The sequence below is a fragment of the Thunnus albacares genome, chromosome 18 (genome assembly GCF_914725855.1).
Source record: "Thunnus albacares chromosome 18, fThuAlb1.1, whole genome shotgun sequence".
Taxonomy (NCBI): Eukaryota; Metazoa; Chordata; class Actinopteri; order Scombriformes; family Scombridae; genus Thunnus; species Thunnus albacares.
Window position 1 is genome coordinate 18,567,510 of NC_058123.1, and position 25,351 is coordinate 18,592,860.

The following is a 25,351-nucleotide window of genomic DNA, read 5'->3' on the forward strand; positions in this document are numbered from 1 at the left end:
ATTAAGATGGAACAATGGTGTAGTTCAAAATCCATCTCTGAGCTGGATTACTGTAAGTAAAGGTTAATAGATCTACTAATCATTCAGTGACCACTGTGTGCAATGAGGAGTCACAGGCCGGTCATAGTTCATCCAGATGTCAACATGCAGGTGAAAAGTTCCTCAGGTGATCTCTGACGCAACCTGTCCTGGTTTGTACCATTATGGAAATTGTCTGTCAGGGAGCTCTGACTGAACATGTGGCTGAATGAAACACTCATTTGATCATGATCATTAGCAAGATAAAAGGAGGAAGCTATGAAACACTGGTTCATACTGTATGTAATGCATGCCCCTTGTGTCTGTTGTATTTCCCTTATTTGTTATTTTTATAGCACTATTGTTTTTGGGAAGTCATTTCCCTCTGAACATAAATAATATGCGAATAGTTTCTCTGCACATTTCATACAGAATATAGAACATTTTGTTTTTTGCTGTTTTCATTTGTTGTATAATGCTTTTGTGTTTTCAATTTCCAGCTTGAATCATCTGTCATTGTTTTTTGATGCTGAACAGTGAGAGGTAGCTACACACATCCAAAATACTCTTCAACAGGTGGCAAAACTGTGCAGATTCCAACCATTTTTGTGATCATATTTTGATATGAAATTGTAGGGTCAGTGCAGTTTTGAAAGTGCAAGAACAGTGGTGAGATGAAGAATTTTGTAAAAATTCAGTGATTCGTGTCAAACATGTGTGATACATGAATGACAAAGCATACACTGGAGCCAATAACAAAAGGAACACAGTTGGTAGACACATTACTTTTAAACATTGAGTGGATTTTATGCAGCCTTGACACATCAACCTATATCTGGATGTGGGCTTCAAACCAATTCACATTTAAGAGTCTACTCTTAAATGCCAGCAGCAGCTGTGAGGTGCTGACAATGCTAGTATGTTGACATTGTGGCAGGTACAATGATGTCAGTGTTCACCATCTTAATGTGTTACGATGCTAACATTTGCTAATTAGCACCAAACACAAAGTACAGCTGAAGCTGATGGGAATTTCATTAGTTTTGCAAGTGGCAGCTTCCCATTTACAAAGAAAATTAATAAATCATTATAGGTTTTAAGGTTTTGATCCATGTTACCACACATCAAACAGCCTCAGAAAGCCACCTGGTAGCAGCTTTATGTACAGTGTTGGAATCACACATGGTAAATACGACCACCTCTCTGTCATCTCTACTCGATTAACAGCATCAGCAGCAGGTTGCGTATCTGGAACAACAACTGAGATCTGGAGGCATTCCCAGACTAAATAGTCGGTGGCCTCTGCCACTGTCAGCTTTAATAATCACATCCAGCCAAAAACACAGACAAACAGCTCATATTAAAGCTTGGTAACTTTAAGATGCAATACATGTAATAACCCTGCACTGTAAACACTGACAATAAAATCAAGTTACTCTCCCAAGATAATACAGACTCCATTAGTTTTTCAAAATTTTATTGGCATTTAGAGATCCCTAAATGTCTCTCTAAGGCACATATTTATTTTAATCAGCTTCTGCTGTCAAGAGAGAAATGTTTATTCACCAGTGATGCCTGCATGCATAATGCTGTCACCTTGGCACTGGTGCCACCTTGCAATAAAACAGACACTGAGGCACCAGGCGCAGTGGATTTAGTTGGCAGACATGTTCTGTCGGGGGATGTTAGAGAGCGGAGAAGTGAGGACAAATCTGACCAAACTCATTAAATCCACTAGGTGTTCTTTACCGTAAATCTGATGTCAGCACTTAGTCCGATGTCTCCGTGCAGAACCAGTTTGGATGGATGCCACAGTGCTTAAACTGCATAACCCCCGCCCCCTCCCTCACAAAACTCATGCATATTATCGTCTCCTTGGTTGTAGGGCACACTGCACCATGCTATTTCAATTCAAGCTTTGAACTCACACTAGTGCTCAGTGTACCTCGTTATAATGAGTGTATGGAATTTTAGGTCAAGGCAGATGAAGTGATACACATAAAAAGAGAAAAAAAATATAATTACCCAGAGTGTTAAGAAATTAAATGTGGCCTGAAGGCCTGCAGTAGCACAGAAGAAAACATTTTACTTTATTTGACATCTAGATGCTATATGGATGCATTTGTGAGGCAATAACTTTAATAGTCAATAAACAGCTTTACATTATGTTGTGGAAAGGAATCACAAAAGACTAAAGTGGAGATTGCATGACTGCTGATCCTTTGTGCCGTGTTGGAAATGTATAGTTCCTTTGACACCACAAGGGTTTAGCTATAGTGCCTACATCCATCTGCTGCAGCCTACACATTCCATGTGATGCTGTGGACTGAGAATGTGCAGCTGACCTGCAATGAACTTTTTTTTCCTGAAAAACTGGCTGAAGTAATATCAGGATTAATACAAAGGCCTTCTGGGTGCACTGAACTTGTATGCATTTGTTAGTAGAAAAAAAATGCATAAATATGTAAAAGTACATAAATAACTTACTTTTTTTTTATTTACAACAAGAAAGGTCTAGCTATAAATAATACACAGGCTATAAATTCACCCTTTAGCCCAGAATCACATCCTTAATTTGTTAAATCAGCATTAAAATGACTCGTGGAGATCCCCTTGACCTCATGTGAATTTAATTTGCTCACAGCTCTCCCCCTACCGGCGATTACCCACGTGGGTCTCGTTAATCTGACACACTGCACATGTTTACTGATTTCTATCATGGGAATAGCTGTGCCTGTTGCTGTCCTACCGTGCCAGGCAAAGCCGTGCCACCGGAGGAAAACATCCTTCTCATCACTTAGAGAAACCACATTGAAAAAAAAAACATCTCAGGTACAACAAGACGAAGCTTTATGTGGATGAGGAAGTAAACCAACATTGTTTTTTTTTTTCACTTGTTCCTCTATAGTCACAAGAAGTGACTCCGCCGGGACACCAGACAATGTAGTGATTTGTTTCCGGCGTTTTCTTTCATCCCTGCGCAGACAGTCACTAAAGCTTACTTCGGTACGCGCGCACTGGAGCGCGAAGCAGAGTGGATGGCCAGATCCTGCAACTTTACTGAAATGATGCTCAACTTTTCCCTCCGTGCATTGTTCCCAGTTGTCGCAGTGTCTGTTCTTACAGCTGTTGCCAAAGGTGAGATTTCTGACTAGTGTTAAACAATTTCTGTTTTTATTTATTTATTAATTGATCCGAAGAGCAGCTTCATTAACTGTCGGAGGAGACGCGAGGATGGAGACCTTTACATATATGAAGATAACTGGGCTGGAAATTGCTCAAAGGCCTCAGCTGTGAAAAGAAGATAATTGTAGTATAAATGTGTTGTAGTGTATACTCTAATGATCTAAACACACACACACACACTGGGTATATGTAGGCTACTAGATTTGCTTTATTGCTCCCTTATTGAAGTCATGATTATGGTGTCCAACTTGGATTTCATATATGCACAAGTACAGTAGGCCTCTTTTTCCTTTTTCTATTAGAAGCCAAACTTTGAGTGGACCCACTAAAAGACTGGGCAGTTGTTGTGTACATCAGGAAAGCCTTAAAAAATAGAATCAGTTTAGAAAATGTTGACATTGGGGATTATGAATCCATTTTGCTGAAAACCCCATTATTCACATGCTTGGGAGATGTGCCATGTTTTCCTGTTTTTGAGGGTTTAATGGTTACCCCCCATGCCCTCTGTCCATTTTGTTGTCCCTCTGTTGAAATGAAAGTGACTAAATGCTCTCCAGTGTGCATCACTGCGCGTTGGTGAGCTTCATCTGTGGGATTAAAGAGGCCTAAAGCTGAGGTTGCACAGCTGTCTCCCTGGTTGTTTAAAGATAACTGCATTGGAATCTATGAAGTCACAGCAAGCCGTCTGTCTCTCGGTGATACCAATATCATGCGAAGGACTACTTTCTGAGATTGCCCGGGTTTATATCTGTGCATGATATCAGTGTGTGCATTTTTCACCATACATATACTATATATGTGACTGCTGTATTTCTGCGAGTGCAGGACTCAGCTGTGCAGCTGTGTTCTTAAAGCGTGTCTAAGTGATAGAGTTCACTCTTTGATATCCTCTCTGCTTGGGAGTCATGAATATGCATGGCAGCCTTATCTTTCAGTCCAGTCACAGATGTGCCGCCTGTTGTGTCAGTGAGTCCATCTGAGTTTGAAGAACATTTTTTAAATATTTCAAAATGTTCATTTTTTCTTCCAATGTTAAGATACCTCAGGGAATGCAGCCAGGAGTCACTAAATTAATATCTGATCAATAAATAAGAAGTTCAATGAAGTAAACCAGTGTACATCAGCAGTCCCATCTGTTGGTGGACTCGTTTTGAGCTTTGGATCAGAGGCTACAACAAAGTCAGAAATATTCTGATCTTAAAAGATTATTCTTACAAAATAATTTTGGGAAAGCTTTAATCAGACACTTTTATTTTTTTTATTGTCTCACAGACCGGTGCTTACAAAAAACATGTGAGAGTGTGAGCATTATCAATAACCATCATCTCATGAACTACATGTATGTCCTTTCCTGTGGTCACACATTGTTGCAAACTTCTTTTGGCTACACTGAAGATCATTTTCCTCTTTGTTTTTTTCCCATTCTACCATTAATTTTGACCTACAGCATGTAGCCATGTGATCGGGGACGGTTTGTATTAGGATACGTTTCAACAAGATGGATTCACCACTTTGAGCCAGCACAGGCAGGTTTATTACATGGGCTCTTTATAACAGTCAACAAACGTCCTCTTTTTTGATAAAAAATGAAAATAAAATATTCAGACACCCCTCTCATGTTTGCTGGAGAGGAATACTGATGATAAAATAAACTAGAAGGCACTCAAACTAGAGATCACAAACATCTGCCAAAGAATAATTTATTCCCTCATCTTATGGTTTAAAACTTGCTCTAGGATTTGGAGTCTAGTCCCTTGATTATTGTGTTTCAACCATGAATTCCTTTTTATGGCTAAAAGCCAGTAATCATCTAAAAATTGTCTTGAAGTATCAGTTCTTAATTATACCCAAAATTGAATTATTTGATCATTTGCCTGTCTGTCCACCAGTAATAGTAATAGAAATCCATTTATGGGTTTTAATAAGTCTGTTCATAGACAAACTAACAATATTGATGGTGCCTGGTCAATTATGTCAAGATTTACAGCAGTAAATAGGGAATAAAACATTGATGGGTGACTGGAATCACTTTGCATTATGTTTCATTTTATGTCTGGTTTGCCTTAAATGTGCAGATATCATGGAGTGATGTGTACCAGCCAACATCTATTTTGGCCTTTTAAAGTAAAACTCCTTACAGCATCAGTCTCATCTGAAGACAGTTTCCTGTCTGCTTTTCTGAACATCACAATTTAATATCAACTATGACATCTGTATTTTTTTTCTTAGATTTCCCTTCGCCTTCAGAAAAAAAATTGATTTGCATGGAGATATATTCATGAAATATGGTTTGGAAATCAGAAAAGAGTGATATATCGCTTCTAAAACCTTTGGGGGTGAGGTGGGGGAGGCTCTGCTTTGCTTGACGTTTGCCTTTAGAGAAGTAATTTTTATGAGGTAGGGGAAGTCAAGCTAGCTAACACATTAATTTTGGAGCACTTGAACGTGGAGGATGGCAAATTACCAGGTTTCTTTGGTAGGAGGAAGTGGGAGCTGTCACATACACCATCCTGTTGGGACAAACAGTCATCCAACGGAAGTTACGAGAATGTCTTTTTTACCACTTATTTACCATTCCCTTTATCACATCTCTTAGAAGTAGCACTTTTAGTAGTGTTCCATTGAAGGACAAACATAACTGAGACATTTGGTGGACAGAACAGTGCTGTGTTTTAGTGCTAGAAATAATAACCACAGTGAAGATGGAGTCATTTAGCAGTAGTGACCATGTGGCGGGAGCTTCATTTGGCTGAACTTCTCATCAGAGACCTGTGGATTTACCATAATTGTTACCATCTGGTCGCATTATAGGTAATAGAAATTACACCATGTGGTCTTTTTTCCATCATTTAAAACTACGTTGAGGAATGTTTGGCTGCTAAATCTTCTCTTCATAATATCTTGAAATGAATTTTGTTGCTTTTCAAACATGGGCAATGGTTATGTGAACTGTCTCCAACTTTTAGAGAATAGCCTTGGTTTACCGTTTATTGAAAGGAAATGTGAGTGAAAAGGTGCTGAGTATAAAACTATTGGAAAATCATTTCAAGTTTGTTATTGCATAGCAGTTATGATGACCCTAAAAAATGAATTATCACAATGTTACAGTATTCATTTTAAGTAATTTTGTTCAATTTTGACGTTGAAAAGTGCAGATCATTCTATCGCCTTGTGCAGCTTTAGGAAACAGACACACTATTTAAAGTCCAAACAAAGACACACCTTAAACTCATTCAATTTCCTGTTTCGACCTTTCTAGATGTGCCTTACACCTCTCTCTCCTGTTTTTCTCACTTCTCACATTCCTCCACCACAAGCACCTATTCACTCTCCTTCTTTTCAATGCAGGAGCTACATGGGGAAATGAGCCATATTTGCTGCATCAACAAGTCATTGCCTTTACCTTGAGTCTCACCGCCCTCGGTTTCCTTGAGATGACCAATCTACCCTCACTGGATTTCTGATCCCCACTTGATCCTTCACCCACCTCAACTCCCATCCTTTTCAACCCTTCATTCTCCTTCCATCCTCCTCGGCATTCTCAGTTACAGTAAATGATTGATTTTGTAAGTGGTGTACTAAGTGTGTTTATAATTAAAACAGTTTTGACACCTACAGTAACACTGAAATGTTGACTTTAAGTGGCAGTGCAGTATCATTTGTGCACTAATCTCTCTTTCTTAATGTCTCCCAGTGGCTGAAAGCCAGCAGGTTGCAGAAGACATTGGGACATCCTCCATCCCATCTGCTGTTTATCCCACAGCCAACTTCCAGGTCCTCAATGTGGACCATGTGTTTTTGCGGCAGGACACTCCAGAGCCATCAGGGAACTCCAGCCTGAAGGCTCAGACTCAGACTTTTGTCATTACTGATCCAGGTGCTGGGCTCCTCCAGCCAACTGTCAATGCCTCATATGGCCCCCTGACTGTAGATGCACCCATTCCTCCAGACCTGCTCCTCAGTGGGCGCAAGATCCTGCCAGTCATTTTGGTGCGCCAGGTTCGTTCCTCATCGCCTGTTGTCAAGATTCTCTTCCACATGCCCACAGAAAGTAACATCACTGTTGGGCAAGAAAGGATGGAGTCTGGAGAAGATAATAGGAGGAGAAGCGGTGCAGCCAAGGCGAAGGATGGAGCTCACTGTGTGACAGCTTATGCCTTCTGGGAGATGAGGGAAGTCCGTGGGGCATGCCTAGTGTCTCCAGGTGGATTCTGTGTGGCACAGCTGAAGCCAGAGCCAGCCTGGTTCAGTTCAGCCAGCCGATCTAGCAGCTCTAGCAGGGAAGCAGGAAGAACTGAAGGAATTAAGGGGCTTCCAGGGAACCTTGTGGAAGTCTACTTCCAGAGTCGGAGGGACCAGACAGGCCAGTGTATGCCACAGGATAGCCTACAGCGAGTAGGTGTTGGAAGAGGAGGAGGTCCCCAGGGCTCAGGGACACCAATGAGGCGGATAGGAAGTGTCAATCTGCTCAGAACTCCACCAGGAAATCCCACTTTCCTTCGGCTGAGGCTGGGAGGCGCCGTGGTGATCCAGACTTCTTCCAAGCCCCTGAAGACCACAGATGTGGCAACTTTCTATGTCTTCCTTGCTAGTACATCTACCCTGGAAAGTTTCACAATTAGGTGAGATATCTTCACTCTTTTTTTATACATACAGTGCATATTTACCTTTTACAGTATGTATTCATTAGAAATTTTAACACATTTTCTTGAATTGGATACTGATCTATCCCTAATGTAAAAGTTTACACTTTTTTCTGATAGTGTAGGTACATTGCAGAACTTTTTTTTATTTTTTTTGGATCATGTCTCACCTCTGTCTGTGCAGGTCTTAGGTAAAGTCTCAAGTCTTTGAGGGGACATCCAAATCAAGTTGCAAGACTTTGTAACTTTTGTACTTTTTCTAAGTAAATTGCAAGTCGAGATGACAGTGTTTAAGGCCTCTGAATGTTGACAATTAAACATAGCATTGTACAATGTTTTAATCACAGTGCTGTTAATGGTGTTTTACATAGCTTAGACCAAGTCCTTGAGGCCTGATAATTAAATATTCAAGTGTAAATACAATAAATACAAATATTCCCAGACCTGGAACAGTCTTATTGATTGTTCATTGGTCTGAGATTTTTTTCTTTCAAGACTGAAGTCAAGTCAAGACTTCAGGGTGTCAAGTCCCACATAAATCAGTTCACACAGCAGTCAAGTGTATTTGACATTTTGAACATTTGTTTACACACATTTGCTGTGGAGGTTAGACACCTTGTAAATGCATTTTGTTGGCTATTTTGTATGCATAGCAATGATGTTATTGCCAGATGTGTAAGCCTCCAGTAGGGAATAAACTAATGTCAAGCTGAACCAGTTTAACCACATACTGTAAATATGCCAACATCACATTTGGGCCCTGCATAACTAAATAAAGCAAGATGGTGTTGAGCTTAAAGTATCATTCCCAGAAAACATTATAATTATCCAACTATGTTGCTGAGTTTGCAGAGGACTTTAGGAGGAGTCATATAAAATTTAATGGTCACTGAAACACGTGAAGCAGAAAAAGAGACTGAAACCAAGTTGAATCATCATGAAACCAAGTTGAATCATCATGATGTACAGCATACTTGTCCATCTTCATGAAGGATAAGCTCCATGCATTTAAATGGTTACTTAAGGCACTTGAATACTGATGGGGCTTGACATCAAGGCCGCGCAGTGAAATGCTTGAGTGCCAACATGACTTGTGTTGTCTGCCAGACTCACTGGCTTCATAAATTGCTGACATGTTATATATCCTGTCTACTTCAACTTCTCAGTTAGTGGGGGAGTTATGGAGAGCACTCTTCCATAAGCAGGGAAATAATTGGCAAATGATTCACCGGTTTTCATATCTCAACATTCCACTAACATTTGAGCAAGCTTCTCTGGGTATTTGACTTCATAAATAATGCATCTATTTAATGGAGCAGGAAAACAAATAACCAACATCTTCCTGACTCCTTTGGGTGAAAGTGAACTTAATATAAAAGCAGCCTTGTCACACCAAAACACACAGTTCAATCTGTTTTCAAAGTTTCTACTTGCTGCCTTTTGATGCACATCACTGAATGGAGTAAAATTGCTTTTATATTAGAATGCTTCAGATCAGTAAAGAGTAAAACCATCACAGCAAGGTTTGTGTTACCAGTTTTTACACAGCTTAATGGTTTTTGTTTGAAACACAAGACAAATTTCTCACTAATCCCATGATTCAGTGATATCATGCTATAAACATACCAGCAGTAATCTGCGGCGGGATGCAGGCAAGTGGAGAGAAATGTTAAGATATGTGAATTAATCCATAGGACATATAATTGAACATGTGGCTGTATCAGTCAATCCCAGTGCTCCTCTCAAATATAAGACTTACTATCCACTAACACAGACATGCCTGCACAAACACACACAAACAGTAGACCCAGTGACCTTAATGTAACTCTGCTTGCATTGTTTAAATTACATGAATGAGATTTGGTAGAGAGAAGCTGACCCTTTCAAGGTGCAGTGTGTAGAATTTAGTGGCATCTAGCAGAATGGACTTGGCAGAAATGGAATATAATATTCATGTTTTCATTAGTGTATAATCACCTGAAAATAAGAATCGTTGTGTTTTCGTTACCTTAGAATGAGCACTTTATATCCACATAGGGAGTGGGTCCTCTTCCATGGAGCCCACCATGTTGCACCCACATGTTTCTACAGTAGCTCATAACGGACAAACAAAGGGGAGGGCTATTCATTTGGCTGCAATCTGCAGCTCTGTCTGCAACCTGCAACCTTACTGCTAGACCCACTAAATTGTACAAACTGCACCTTTAACATCTCCTGTTGTGTTGACTATTTGGAAGGATTTACAGCCTCTCCACCTGAAATTCCCCTAACTCAGACTTGCTGACCATGCCACTGAAGTTCCTCCAGTCAGGTCAGTGATTTCAGTCTGTGTATTTCTGACCTACTGCCACATCCAGAATGAGATTGGACAAGAAGAGGGGACTGAGTCCAACGGTTAAGTCCGAGTGAAGGCTAGCTCTGAGGAGCTTGGCAAAGTGATTGATTCCTCCTGGGAGAAATCCCTGCTCTACTTCACTCTTTGGCCCAAGATTGAGTCCACTCCAGCAGGGTTAGGCCAGATAATCTGTGGCCCTGATTGAAAATGAATCAAGAGGTTAACCCTATGGGGTAAAGATGATCTGGGCTGACTGCCAGGATTAACCGTGTACATCTGTGTGCATACGTGTGATTTGTATGTGTGCTTTGCAGGGCCATCGTACCCACCTGTTAAGCACTCAGGCAGCTTGTAAACACAACATTTGTTATTAAAAAGTATTGATTTTGGTCATTAGATGGAATGAGAAACATTTCATCAGACTGAATATCAAACATTTTGTGAGCTGCATTTAGGTAGAAAGAACAGAAGACAGCAGACATAGACAGCATATTTTGTATGAATGGCTAATGAAATTGAAAAATAGCAGTAGGGAGCTTTCCAGCTGTAACAAGTTTAAAGGCATACTATGTAGGATTTTCCTAAAAAATAACAATCCCTCTCAATCATCACCTATGACCCACTAGAAGTATGGCAGTGTATGTATCTACAGAGACTCTGCCCTCTGCCTGTATTTTCTTATTATTTTGCTGTGTTCAGGACGTCAACCTTTGGGCAGTGGGTGTGTAGCCCCCAGCCAATAACAGCATACAGTGTGTGACATCGGGATTCTATAAAAACGTAGCAAACAGGTTACATCGTTGTGTTTTTTTATGTGCTTCAGTCTTTCCCCTAAATGCTTTCAACAGTGGTGCAGTGCTAGTTCTAAATGAACGCCACTCCTGAAATTTCACATTATCGCTCCATAATAATCACAACGAATGCAAACCACGCACACTTTGTGTGCTTTGAGCAGCTGACGGGAGTTAATTGGGAGAGAATGGGATGTTTGCTTCTCTGTCTCTCTCCTCTGCTCTCTGTCTGTGTCTGCTTGAGCAAGGGTGGGGCTGAGCTACACACGCACGCAGAGTAGAGAGGCCACAGCGGACGGGATTTTTGTGTCGTTGAGCCTGGGAGGAGGGGCCACCTTTGAATGTTGTGTTTACAAACAGCAACCGACAAATCCTACACAGTATGCCTTTAAACAAAGAGATTGACTGAGTTTGGTAAAACAGTGGTGAAGTGTTGTTCAGTTTACAGGTCGATATCCATTCTGTTCCCCACCTGTGGTCATGAACTCTGGGTAGTGATTGACAAAGACAAAGAGCGAGGAGAGAAGTGGCCGAAATGAGGTTTCTCTGTGGGGTGGCTCATGTCTGCTTGTGGGCGAGAAACTCAGTGATCCAGGAAGATCCTGGCACTGAGTTACTGCTCCTCCACACTCAGCAGGATCCAGCTGAAGTGGTTTGTACAACCTGGCAATGGATGGTCTTCAGGTGCTGTTGTCACTGATTTTGTTTTGTTTGTTTTGAGTATTTATTTAAGTTGTTATCTTGAACTTACTGCTTGATGTATTTGATTTAATATTTGCATATGTTTCAAACCTTAATGTGAGCAGTAGATTTTGCTTTTGACTATAAGGTATTGATCTAGAAATTGATCTCTACGCGAGTATATCTTCATCCAGCATTGGTAGAATTATAAGCAGTTGTGGGTCCACTTGCACTGTATGCATACTGTATTTTGTCAAACAACTTTGACCTTGACCCTGTCTCGATGGTTATTGATTTGTTTGGTTGCTGTTTGATTACAAATCAGTTTTTGTAAGTGTGTGTATTTTGACGTGTGTGCTGATGCATACTGACCTTTATTCTAGCATGAACAGATTATGTGTATGTGTCTTTTCTTTTGTCAGTTTTAATGTTCCTCAACTACTTTAATGCTGTTTTGTGGCTAAAACTACAAATAACAGGTTGTTAAAACTGAAACAGTGACAGATTGTTTTCTGAATGTTGCCTCTCTAAAGCATTACTGGGCAGCAAATATGCAGAAAATAATAATAGTAATAATAATTTCCCAGGATAATATGCTAATCTGTCACTATCGGTCTTTGTTTTTAGGTAAATGGTATCTGAACTAAAACTATTTTAGAATGATTTTATTGCTGACTACATCTCAATACACACTATCAGACCATCTAGTGGATAGGCTGAAGGTGCAGCAGATCACTGTTAAAAAGGAGAAAACTGTCACATGATAATAGTTCCTCAACTTCTGTCTTAACATGCTGATGGCAGAAACATGAAACTTTGGTGAATGTCATGACAGTCTGGATCTGTCCTAGTATCAACAGACGAGACAAATTATGATGGTTTAACAGTATTTTGACTGTTTTTACTCTTCTGTTTTCTTGGGTAATAAGCATCCAACTACCCGTCGTCACATGGATGCTTCTAGCACGTTGCATGTATACTGGTGGCATTCACAGTTTGCAAACCTAATAGAACACTTTCTTGAGGTTGAGATTTTTCAAATTATTCTCAGTATGAATATCCTGACGAAAAAATCTGCAGGAGCTAAGTGATCCTCTTGAGTAAGCATGGGCTAAATTCCCTCTGGAACGTTTCCAGCACCTCACTGAATCCTTGCCATGAGGAAATTGGCCCGTTTTGGAAACAAACGAGGCTCCCACCCCATAGCTAGGTGTCTGCGTGAGTGCAGATTAGTGGATGCTTGCATTTTAAATACGGATCAGAGGCATTTAATGTCCCTCGCATCACTTTTCAGACTCAAATAACTGCTCTATGACCCTGTCCAATGATGTGTGGAGACTCTTGTTATGCAACAGCTGAGGACATCTGCTTTATAAAACCAAAACCTCTTGTGGCTGCTGGACCTCTGGGACTGTCTGGTCCATTCAACTTATTTATAATAAGCACTCTCCTAGCAGAGTGATGTGTGTGTCTGAATCAGACATCTGATTAACTGATTCCTCATTCTCCCCAGGGGTAATGGGAATTAAATACCCCTGCTAATTCTCAATCTGCCGGCAGCCTGTGACACATGAATCTGTTGGGCACAACATGATCGGTTACACGCGCACAGGAACACAAACAAAACACACACACACACAGAAAAACACATGCTTTTGCAAGCAGGCATCCTCAGTGCTCTCCCACGCACCTACTGTATATGTTTCAATGTACAGACAACAGAAACAAAGATGTGACATCTGCTACAAAAGCTTTGATTAGTCATAGTGTTGCTGATACAAAAGACACACATGGTCACAATATTTGTGCTCAGCGTTACACTTACAGTATTATTATACCAGACAGTGCATTCTACAGCACATATGAGCTTGTTATAATTAAACATTTGTTGGTAATAAAAGCTTCAGAAACACCACCCAGACACAAATAATAAGTACAATACATAAAGCTTTCTCCAGTCTTTTATTTTGCTAATTTGAGAGCACACTACTTGTGATTAAAATTCATGCTTCCTACTGACTGGACTGTGTACGTGTGTATGTATTTGCTGCAGGGCGACAATGAAGACGGGCTTGTCCTTCAGTGCTGCGCGGCCCAGTGACTCTGCGCTGTGGGACATTGTGGTGGAGCCTGGCAGAGGAGCGACTCCCAACACTGTCTCTGTTGTCTGCCAGAGGAAAGTCTCTGTCACTGCAAAGAGGTCAGTCCACTGCATGTACAGCTCATTTGTTCAGTGTAAGAGGCTTGTATGTATGTAACCATCTTTCATCTTACATCACCTCTTATTACCTCTATCTTCTCATATTTCTATAATCCCCACTGTTACCATAATGGAAAGCCATCAGTTGTTATGAAAAATGTGTCCAATGTTAAATTTGCTTTGAAGAGCAATTGAAAATGAATGTTTGTGGGTTTTTTTTTTCAGAGGAAAAGTAATAATTTGAGGCCTTGTATTAAATGGGGCACAGACTATGAGCAGTCAAGTGCAAAAAAAAATGTTTTTGTCTGTGTAAATTAATGTGTTACTGCATCAATTTTCATGTTGTATACTTCGAGAGAGAGTATCTCACGTGTATCTAAAAAAATAATAATATTAGAGGAAATGTGTTTTAAAAATTCATACCTGCTCTGCTTTTGGCAGATTATTTTTCTTCTGACATAAAATATTCTAGAGAGAATGACTGACCACTTCTACAGACACTTGAATACTCATTTCTAATTTCAACACAGGGCCCGACAACTACGGAATATTTCAATGATACTGCAGAGAATAGCACTATAAAACAGCTAGACACAGTTTTAATCCCCAGTCTCTGGGTTTTAGTTACATTTGGTCAGCCATAAATGCTGTACGGCTGTGTTTTCTTTTCTCTAGGATGCACTGAAGCTGATAATGGGGCACGGCAATGCTAAAAAATACTGTAAAAGATGAATAATGGAAGCTTCCTGTTTACTCAGCTTACTCACGATTCTGGAGAAATCAACTTAGTTGGAATTAATGCAGCTCAGCTCAGCCTGGTTTACATGGTACATCAGACTGCAGTTTTTGAAAAAAAACTATTTAATAGTCATCATTCATTACTGTAATTTATTCAAAAAAGAATCAGACAAAGTCATAATTATGCTATCAAAAGAACAAAAGGAACAAAGAAAGAAAAGGAATTGGCTCAGAATTATTTTCAGGTTTATTATCCTCATAACTTGGACCCTCTCCTTTTCTCTCTGTGGAATCTCAAATATAAGATTTCGATTTCCTTTGTATAATGTCTGATTTTCTTATCCAATATACAAATATTTATTTAATTAGGACCTTTATTTTCCTTCGAAAAAAAGAAAAAAAGAAAAATGGACTGAATTCCTAATCCAGGAGTTATTGTCTCCTTCTGTATAAACACCAGTTTTAATATCCAATCTCCAATATCCAATATTCAAATTGCTTTGAATACGACATTAAGAAATTAAGTGCCTGTGAATGAGTCCAAGTGCTGTTGAAGTGCTTCTACCTTTATTTGCTTTGTAGTAAATGAATATTAATTTCACAGCACTTTTTCTGGCTGTTTAACCTGATACAGACCAGTTGATTGCATCAATGTTGCTTGATGCTGGAGGTGCACACCAGCAGCCACCTCTGCCCAGCAACCTCCCGCCCACACAGACACACACCACCCGCCGTCCGTCCGACCCACTTATCCGTAATCATCCATAATCACGGCTACGTTATCCAGGCTTAAGCGCTTGCACGTTCACAAGGGGAGATTAGGAAGGAGAGATATTCCAAGTCGTGTCCCTTGTACTGAGCTCTCACCAGGGGACATACACACACACACACGACACATGCAAGCACACACACATAGTCCCACCACTGTGCTTTGAAGTGATGATACGTCCAGGGGTTTAAAGTCCCCCCTAATAGATGGATTTCCAGGAAATAGGGGCATTAACCCCTTCTATGTTTCTCTGTCTCCCTCTCTCACATGCTCGCTGTGTTTTCAGTGTGAATAACTTCAATGAATCAGTTCAGTTTTATTAAAGAGAGAACAAGTGTATTTTTATTTTATTTGCCCAAACCACATGTGACTTCTGCCATGTTGAAAAGGTACAGATACATAGATGGGACATTGACATGCTTTAATCCCATACAATATCTTACCCCAATTATTTTTTTTCTAGCTTTGTCTGTAGAGTTGCACAGTGGGAGGTGCCACTAGTTCTGAAAGTGTTTTTTGCCATTCTGTATTCCCATATCATTTTTTTCTTTAAACCATATCTTCAATGTTAATTTACATTGAAAGAAGGACTCTCCCAGACCATGGCTATCAGTTTTAATTATTTCAACTTTGTTTCTCAGAAATCATGCTTGCCAAAATGCTGCTATGCCAAAATGACAGACAGTTTAAAATACTACCACACCCATGAGCCTCGGCCACCGTTACTATAGAGAAGAAGCCAGTCAGTGGCGCAAATCAGAGCAGTAGGGAATTCAAAATGCTTCGTCATTGCAGTTTGAACAAAATGCAGCACCACAGTTGCTGAATTAATCCACGACTGAACCAAAATTTAAAAGTGAATTGATTTAAGCTGCGTATTGTGTTCAGTTTTTCAACACTGTAATCTTTAGCTTCCACTCACAGAATTTTAAGCTTGGTGATTAGATGTTTCTTGCCAAAATGCGCCTTGAGGGTTATAGTGAATTGCTACCTCGAAATCTTTATGTACACACTCTTGTGCCTTCGACTTTTTATCAAAGAACAGTATATTTTCTAATGCAGCATTAATTATTTGTACTGACGATTTAACCGAGAGTTTCATGCCAATCCAAGCCATAGAAATACTCCAACTGTGAGTCACGTAATGTTGACTATTGGAAAAATGAATGTGACTTTTACTTTAGGAACCAAGGTTGCCTCCTGTTTTGCAACTCTATTGTACATTTTGCATATGAGGTTCAATACTGGTTCCAATGTGGAGGTTGTTGAGGGGACTGGTCAGAATCTTGAGGTTGGTTTGGTAACTTCTTATATTGTATAGTGTGTCTAAGACTTGTTTTCATCTTTGTTGCGCTTTGAGGAGGAGAAATATTCCTTATGGTCTCAGTTGATTGTTTATTTCATGAGGTTATAAATGAAACTCAGTAGACATTTCTCTTTGTGGAGCTTCCACCTGGTATCACTGACCAATGGTGAGCAGCTTTATGTTGCTCAGGAGAATTTCACCCTCAGAGATTGGAAACATATTTTTCATAAGCTAAACTAAAAAGAGAGATGGATCTCAGCTTACCCTGGGCAGAATGCTTTGGGTGTATTTGATTTTTAATGTTTGTATATAGTATATACACTAATGTTACTATATTCTGTATTTTGCTTTTTTTTCATGTGCCTTTTCATCAGGTACCTTGTGTGCCATACATAACTCATAATGACCTAAGGGTGTTGCACAATAATCAGTACTTAAGTTCCCTTTGATACAACATGAATATTATACATGTATTATACCGTATACTGTATAGGTTTGCATTTGTCCTCGTTGCTGCTGAGTTCAACATCTGTAACCTTTATAAATGAGAGTTTTAACCATGTAGAGATTCATTGTTTTGCTTTTGTTCTACTTCACAAGTGCCACATCTACATTCATTTTCTGCTCTATTTTCTCTTTGATCTGTTCCTACTGGCAGATATGCCTACACATTCTCTCCAGCATCAAATAACATCAGATGCCATTTCTTCGACAATCCTTTGACCGGAATACTTGGCCCAAGTCTCTGCCAGCTCACTTAATCTTCCTTCCACACTCTCACCTCATTCTGGTGATGGAAATGAGACCTCTTGTGTATTGAGTTCACTCTTGGTTCAAAGTCTACCATTTGTTTTGCACAAATTTCCAAGTAATTTCTATTTCCTTCATTTTGGTAGACAGTACCTCTGTACAAATGCTTACATTTCTCCCCCAAGGGAGGAGTGCACACCTCATCTCAGCCACTTCATCATATTTTATATTGAACCATTTTTGTCTCTTGACACCAGACATGTTAGCAGCTCTGTGAGGCCATACATTGGCACAGCAGTGCTTTCAGCAAAATGCTTATGTCGACATGTGAACTGTGTTGTTGTTTAACAGGTTTGTTCACCATCTTAGTTTTGCATGTTAGCGTGCTCACATTTGCTTATTAGAAAAAAGTACAGCTGAGGCTGATATCATTAGTTTTGCAGCTGTTTTGTCATAAACAGAAGTATTGGACAAATGTAAATTTTGACCTGATGATGGTGCTAGCTGAGATATTTCACTCTAGACCAAAGCAGTGGGCTGACTGACTGACTGATCACCATACCCAAAAACATCTCATTAGCATGGCCAAAAATCCAGATATGTCAATTTCACAAGGTTCAATAACCAACAATATTCAGAAACTTTAGATTTAGATTTCAATTTTAGATTTTGCTAACTGTGTTGATATAACTAACTACACCTGGATATTAAACTACAACACTTTGAGTAATTTAACAGTAGACTGACCAAAATGATCCCTAACATTACACTAAATGAACTTTAGAAATGGTGCTATCTTTACACTCACAGATATTACCATCCAAATGAACATCACAGTTATGTATCATGATTGTGATAAAAATTAAACCATATGTGGGGAGAGAGTGAAGAGCTTGTTCATGTTTTATTCTCCACATTTAAACAATTGATTGAAGTTCCATTTAGTTCAATAATGTCATTATTATTATCACAATTTTTCTATCTATGAGCCTGAATAAATGTGAAACTCTTGGAACAGCTATATTGTGTACAGAATTTCAGGCTCTACACTAGACCTTTGTTAGGAAAGCTGTAAATAATGTCTTATAATATGTGTATCTGAATGAAAACTTTACCGTCTCTAACCATACTGTATTTTATTTCATTTTATCACCAAACAGGGGACTTCTGGAAATTTTACAACTGGACTTTGTGCCAAAAGATGTTTCAGAGCAGGAGCAGGAGAGTCAGATGATCTCCTGGCGTCTGGAGTTGCCGGGGAACATCAAGGATGTGGGCACAATGCGGATCTACACCACCCAGAGAGACTATGTGGGGCTTGCACCTCTGGTCATGGTGAGAACTGTACCTCTGTCAATCTCTGTGCTGTATAAAATGTTTACTTTACAGCACATATCTGTCTGTGTCAGTCACAGTCATGTGCATTTTTTTTATTAATTATGTTGTTTTTACTTTGTGGCAGTGTATTCCTTATTATGATTTATTATAGCCTGATCAATCCTGATGTTTTAAATAGGAGGTGGTTACAAAACCCTTATAAAGTACTGTATATACAAAGGACTTGAGAAAGAGAGATAGAGAGAGAGAGAGAGAGAAAGAGAGGGAGAGAGAGAGAGAGAGAGAGATGTCAGATGGGGAGGATCTTTTATTCGTTGAAAGGCTCCACGCCAACTCACTTGGCTTTATCATGGGGGAACATGAAGGCGGCATAAGCGTTGGTCTCCTACTATCTCACTCAGTCTTAAGTTGGCAGTTGACAGTTTCATAAACTAAACTCGATGGTGTCCTTGGCGGTGAGAGTTTATAGTATCGTGAATATGTGGTTTATTTTTGTCACTTCACCCGGCCACAGATGTTCCTGTCTTTGTTCTGCCACCTGGATATGTTAAAAGTCTGACATTGTTGGTCTCCACTCCACTCATTTGCAAGGTTCTGTTCGCATAGTAATTACGGGTCCATGCAGTGAAGCTGCTGGAATTGTTTTTGTTCGCATTCTTCTTCTTCCTTTTCTTATTTTTCTCTGGTAAAAGTGTTTGTGCAGGAAAAACCGTAAGATCTAGAAACACCAAAATTTGCAGGTGGGTTGCATATTCTATCCGCTACTCAGTCACTTAAAATGACACTTATTGACCTCAAGGTGGTGCTGTAATAATCAAGTTTATGTTTTCACAACTATCTCAAATGGCTTGGCCTAGAGTCAAAATTAGAGGCTTTCATTATTTTAATCTCTCAAGTCATCTGCATCTTTGACTTTTTCTTAATTTTCTCAAAAGCCAATTTTCGACATCTCATCAGAAACAGCTGGGTCATCTACAGAATTCACTGATCTGAAGTTGTTAAGCCAATTTTCAATACGTCAATCCATTTCAATTATTTAAGTCAGTTAATTTATATCAAAATAGTTAGGTACAGAAAAATTTGCAATAACTCATGAACTTGTTGAGATATCAACCAGAAATTTGAGACATATGTTCAAGAGTTGTCACTAAGCTTACATATTAAAGCGCATTGTGCCTCACCTGTATGGGGTGCCACAAATGCAAAAACTTTATATCTCATAATTAGCTGTGCAGATTTGAGTAAAAATGTTTCCACATTCTATGGTCATGTTCAATTCATTGTATAAAATTTGGTCATGATTGGTGAAAAGGGGAGTGGTTCTTAAGTGTAAACTCATGTTTTCATCAATATTGCACTTCCAAAAATAATTTAAATGTCATTGTAGGTCCTAGAGAGCTGACATTTTTTCAGCACATCTACTGATGTATGACAAAAGTTTGCCTCACTGCAACCTATGGTCAATTCAGAAGTCTGTCACTCTATATTTTTCAAAATATGCAAAATCAATAATCTATATCTCCACAAATCTTCATTCAAATGCTATCAAAATTGACACAGACATTCTTTAGATACTAGATACCACATGTTTGAAATGGTGTTCAGACAGTGATATTCAGTTTTTACATAATTTGTACTGTTGACAATACACCCAAGAAGAGCAGGTTGATGAGTGATTTTTCTCAGAATTTTACCCCCAACAGTTAAATTGTTGTGAATTCTTTAAGTTAAAACTGACAAAAAAATCTGCTGTTTGGCCTGTGTAGTTTTGTTCCTGCAAAATGTGAGAAGGCGTGTGACAAACTATGTCCTCAATGGCTCAAAGTATAAGTCACCTTACCTGAGGATACAAAGCTCTTGGGTTCAAGTCCTCCTTGTAAACACTGTTAATTTTATCCTGCCTACTTTTCAAGCTTTTCAAGCTGTCTTCTCTAAAACTGTGCATTGTGCTTGGACTATGTCAATTGCCGCTTGCGGCTATATTATAAGAATTCTGGTTTTACATGATCTGTCCTTCATGTCATAATATCCTACAGTGTTGATATAAAAAAGGAGATGAATATTATTTGTTTCTGAAGTTAACTTACACTATCCTCATAAATGCTGCTTTTACAGTTAATTACTTACTAAAAATAGTAAGGTTAATGTCACGTCATCAGCTAGTCACTTTTGTCACCAATACATTTTTTAATTTAGGTTTTTTTTCTCAATTGCAAATTATTACAGGACTGCACTGCATAGTATGATGGGATTCAAATCATTTCTGATGCTTTGCAAAAGACTAATTAATGCATAATTTGATGCATGCCTACAGTAAATATTATTTTTGATACTTACTGAGATTCCTCACTGCCATGTCTATTGGTCTCAAAAAACCTTTACACTTTGGGACAGCCACCAGAAATTACAAGGTAGATCTGTGTCCGCCTTTGACAGGAGATTCAGTAGGCTATTTCATGGTACAATAGTCAACATAAATCAGACAAGTGTTGGTTGGAGGAGCAAATATGTTTCATCTCAGTCAGTTACAGGATTCATGAGAAGAAAAAAAAAAATTCCCCTGAAACAGTGGAGTGAATAGACCTATTTCATGAGTAGGCTGTGGCTGAACAAACCACTGTTACATGTGAATCACCACCACCAAAGATTTAAGTAGTTAAAGCTGCAGGAAAATGAACTCATGTAATGCTTTGCATGTCAATGAATTTCACTAGACCTTTTATACTGATTATTGAAAGAAAGTGAGAGAAAGGCATTGTGGGCAAGCTGTTGACTCATAGCAAAGAAGGCTGTGTGTTAGAGGTTATGTGCATGCTCTCCCCACATTAATGTTGTTTGTCTCCATTGCATATCACCGCATAAAGGATTTAGCATTTGATGTACCCACTGAATTAACAAGTAGTTGAATGGATGAATGAATGAACAAACAATATCAAGGCTTACCATAGAGTGTAAATAATACTGTTTTCAGAAAAAAACAGATTTAAAATAGCTCTGAACTACTTCAGCTGAACTTGATCGCCACAAGCCAGATTACTGTTGAGCTTGTGGAAACATTGGACGTCAAGATCTCTCAGCGTGGCGCTACCAGCACCACAGAGTGTTGATATTGCTTTCTGATTTTGTGCTACCCCTGATCCAGTGGCTTATGTTTGGGTCAGTGTCGCAGTCTGAACTAGAGCATGTCCTTTTGAAATTGCGGTCAGCAGCTGTCAAGCCGACAGAGTTCAGAATGTGAAGCTGCCAGGGAACATCTGCCGAGCGCTGCCTGATGCTTTAGTCCGCAAGCATCAGGAAGACGAAAAAAAAAAAACACTGATCACCCAGAGCTTCTTACACACTGCCGCTACCTATAATAGATTAAAAAGACGTTATCAGAGATCTTAACCGGAAAGTAGTTGTAAATCCATGTCGAAGGAGGAGTTAAAGTGTAAAAATTAAGCTACATCAGCCTTGACGACAACTTACAGGGTGTATACTGTAAGAACTAAGCTGCTGCTAAGCATTGACAGAGATGCAGAGTACAAGGTGGGAAAATAGATTGGAAGATTAGAAATGTAATCAGGTCTAGGTGTTAGTAAGAGTAAAAGTGTTAATCTATGGATAATACAGTATAGTAGAGGACTTATTTTCATCCAGGTGTGTGTCTGTGTGTGTGTTTGTGAGAGACAGCTAGAGACACAAACCTGCTGTACACACACATACTGTATATTATCATCACAGAGATGTTATTTTAGTTTTTTAGTCCGCTTTGTGTGTCAGTGTTGCATCAGTGTGATTTAAATGAATCAAGTTTGCCTGCCTGCGAGTGTTTTAATCTGTGTTAGTCGTGCTAACACCCACTCTCTGCCTGTCACTCCTGCCCCCGTACAAATAGTGTTGATTGTATTGTATAATGTATTAGTCCAGCAGGATATTTGGACAAGTTTCTCATGTACTGAGGGTTTAAAATGAAACAGCAATATAGCAAATGTATCAAAATCCTGCTTCCTGAAAGAGGTGTGTGATGAATCCCATACTGTGGGTCTGCTTTCACCCTTACAAGACAGTAGATCAGTAGTTTGAATATTAGAGAAATTCTGTAAAAAGTAAAGTGTTAAGTAAAAAAAAAACAACAAAAAAAGTCTTTTTATGTCTCTGTGTGCAGTTTGAAATTATACTGAACATAAATACATAATAATATAAACTTAAAGTTGACCTATAGCTTAGCTCAGTTACTGGATGTCTATGCAATCAGGTAGCAGCTCCCCTCAAAGGGAGGAAAATACATCTTCTTCAGCATTGAAGGAACCTAGCATTAGAAATTACATCCACAACTCTACATTATTATTTGGAACTAGTTTATTATATCTGCTGATGTGCTGTGAAGAAGAAGAGTAAGTGGACTGGATGTTTGACAAACTCATTTTATTTGTGAAACTGCAACATATGGTTCAGTCAGAGCAGCCGTCCATCTGTGGAAAAAAACACTACTGAATCAGACATCAGACATCCGGTAGTTGAGCTAAGCCAGGCTCAGTTTAGTCTTCAACCTTCAGACTACATGAAAAACAAATCATCTGCAAGTTTGACCTGCTCTTGTGAAGCTGGAAAAAAAATCCCTTCAAGCCCACTGTCCTTCAGTCTCCTTGTAAATGACAATAAATAATGACACTAAATAAAACTATGACACTGTACCAATCCAGATGACTAATCCGCTTTCTATCTGCCCTTCTTCCTGCACAGAACACTGATATCTTGAATACTGCGGTGCTGACAGGTAAAATGGTGTCAGTCCCTGTGAAAACTCTGGCTGTGGAGGCTGACGGCTCAGTCACTGATGTAACCAGCTACACCAGCTGCAGATCTACAGAGGAGGATGTACTCAAGGTAAGCTGTTACAACCAAAGGCCTAAACAATCTGCATTGAAATAGTTATTGCAAGCATGTCACTACTGCATATGTCTGCACAATATGGAAAAAAAAAATATAAAAAATATTTTGGTAGATACAGCGCTTGTGATCAGGCTTGGAATATACCTTGTTTTTGCATCAGGGCAATTGCACTGCCAGAATTGTGAAAATGCCTGCATGCTCTGTTTCATATAGCAATAATGATTATTTTGTCTCAGAATTCCAACCAAGATGTATAAACCATAAATATAAATGTGTTTTTTCTTTGATGATGTTGTAAATTAATCATATAAACTGGAAAACAAACAATCCCCTCCTTGCTATGTAACTCTCCAATGTATTTTGCAGTAAAGTAACTGGCTGGGCGTTTAGTTTTTATGGGCATGCCTGCACCTTCTAACCAGACTAATATATACTGTGTTGAGCATAAGATAATTTAAGACTTTTAGGAGGACACCTACATGTTCTGTTCATGTTTTCAACAGCTGCTTCCACCACAACAACCATGACACATTCAGCTGAATGTCACCAGTTAACACAGTCACTGGTTAAACCGGAACACTGGCTAACCTCAGCGAGCCACTGTCAAACTTTCCACTCTGGTGTCACTTGCCGACAAACAGCAGCTGGACGGTTAAAACTAAAGTGAAACTAAAAGTGTAAAGGTGACAACTGTTGCTGACAAACAATGCAATTGCGGTTTCTGCTTAGGAGCAGCTAAGATACTAAACATGATGTCTTACTTTGCTCTAAATCCAGTCACCACAAATGGACAAAAAAATGTAGTTTTTTTTCCTCCCTGTGATTTTTTTTCCCCCAAGCCTCGTGGGCCCTCTCAAGTTGTTGGGCCAGGGCTTGAGCCCCAGTAAGCCTGTGTATTAAAATGATGTTGATTTCTCCTGGGAGGGCCAAATTCCTGGATGGGTGGGCTTGGCCCCCTAGGGACCGCTCATAATGCCGGGTCTGCTTGCAGATGTTTAGTAACAAGATAAGTGCATTAATGACACATAGTGAGTACAATTTAAATCATGTGAAAATGGGCAGCTTGATAATTCACTGTTCACTGTGTATACAAGATCTACAATGTACACAAATAATATATAATCCCTTGAAGGCATTTGAAACAAAGCAAAACATAACTCTACTTAAAACCCCACAGCAGCATTTGCTTCTCTCATATGTCAATACCAGTGTGAATTCAATAGATCTTTTGCATACAAAGCAGGTTTCCTAATTAAATTGAATTTGGAGGTATCAAAATAAGTTTCATTCTGGTGTATGCCTCTAAGACACTGTCACTGCTCCATCACACCCAAAAGGTCCCACTGTAATCTGTGGGTATCTGTGTGTGTGTGTATGTGTGTGTGTGTGTGTGTGTGTGTGTGTGTGTGTGTGTGTGTGTGTGTGTGTGTGTGTGTGTGTGTGTGTAAGCATCATGGATAGAAGCAGCCTCCTCTATAAGGCATTAGAGACTGAGCTCATGATCCCACCACTCAATCCATAGGCACAGTGGTTTGACCTTTGTGTAATGGATCCATGTTACTAGGACAGTAGGAGCAAAGAGAGTGAGAGAGAGGGAGGCAGTGAAAGAGAACCAGAGAAGAAGAAAAGGACTTATATTATTTCCATCTGATGACATGCCAGCCACTGGCTTTGCGAGTGTGAGGCAGTGTTTCAAGTCTGTAAGCTTAAGAGAGTGAGAA

At 39.4% G+C, this 25,351-nt stretch overlaps 1 protein-coding gene across 1 annotated transcript in view; it reads left to right on the forward strand.

Annotated features, from left to right (window-relative positions):
* Nucleotides 1-2,703: 2,703 nt before the first annotated feature.
* si:dkey-1d7.3 (transmembrane protein 132C) overlaps nt 2,704-25,351 on the forward strand; it is a 35,100-nt gene continuing 12,452 nt past the window's right edge. Inside the window, exons 1-6 of the mRNA XM_044334641.1 lie at nt 2,704-2,884; nt 3,003-3,156; nt 6,899-7,826; nt 13,708-13,854; nt 18,578-18,752; nt 23,481-23,624. Of these exons, the coding sequence (XP_044190576.1) occupies nt 3,057-3,156; nt 6,899-7,826; nt 13,708-13,854; nt 18,578-18,752; nt 23,481-23,624 (1,494 nt within the window). The 5' untranslated portion in view covers nt 2,704-2,884; nt 3,003-3,056. The remainder of the gene's footprint in view (nt 2,885-3,002; nt 3,157-6,898; nt 7,827-13,707; nt 13,855-18,577; nt 18,753-23,480; nt 23,625-25,351) is intronic.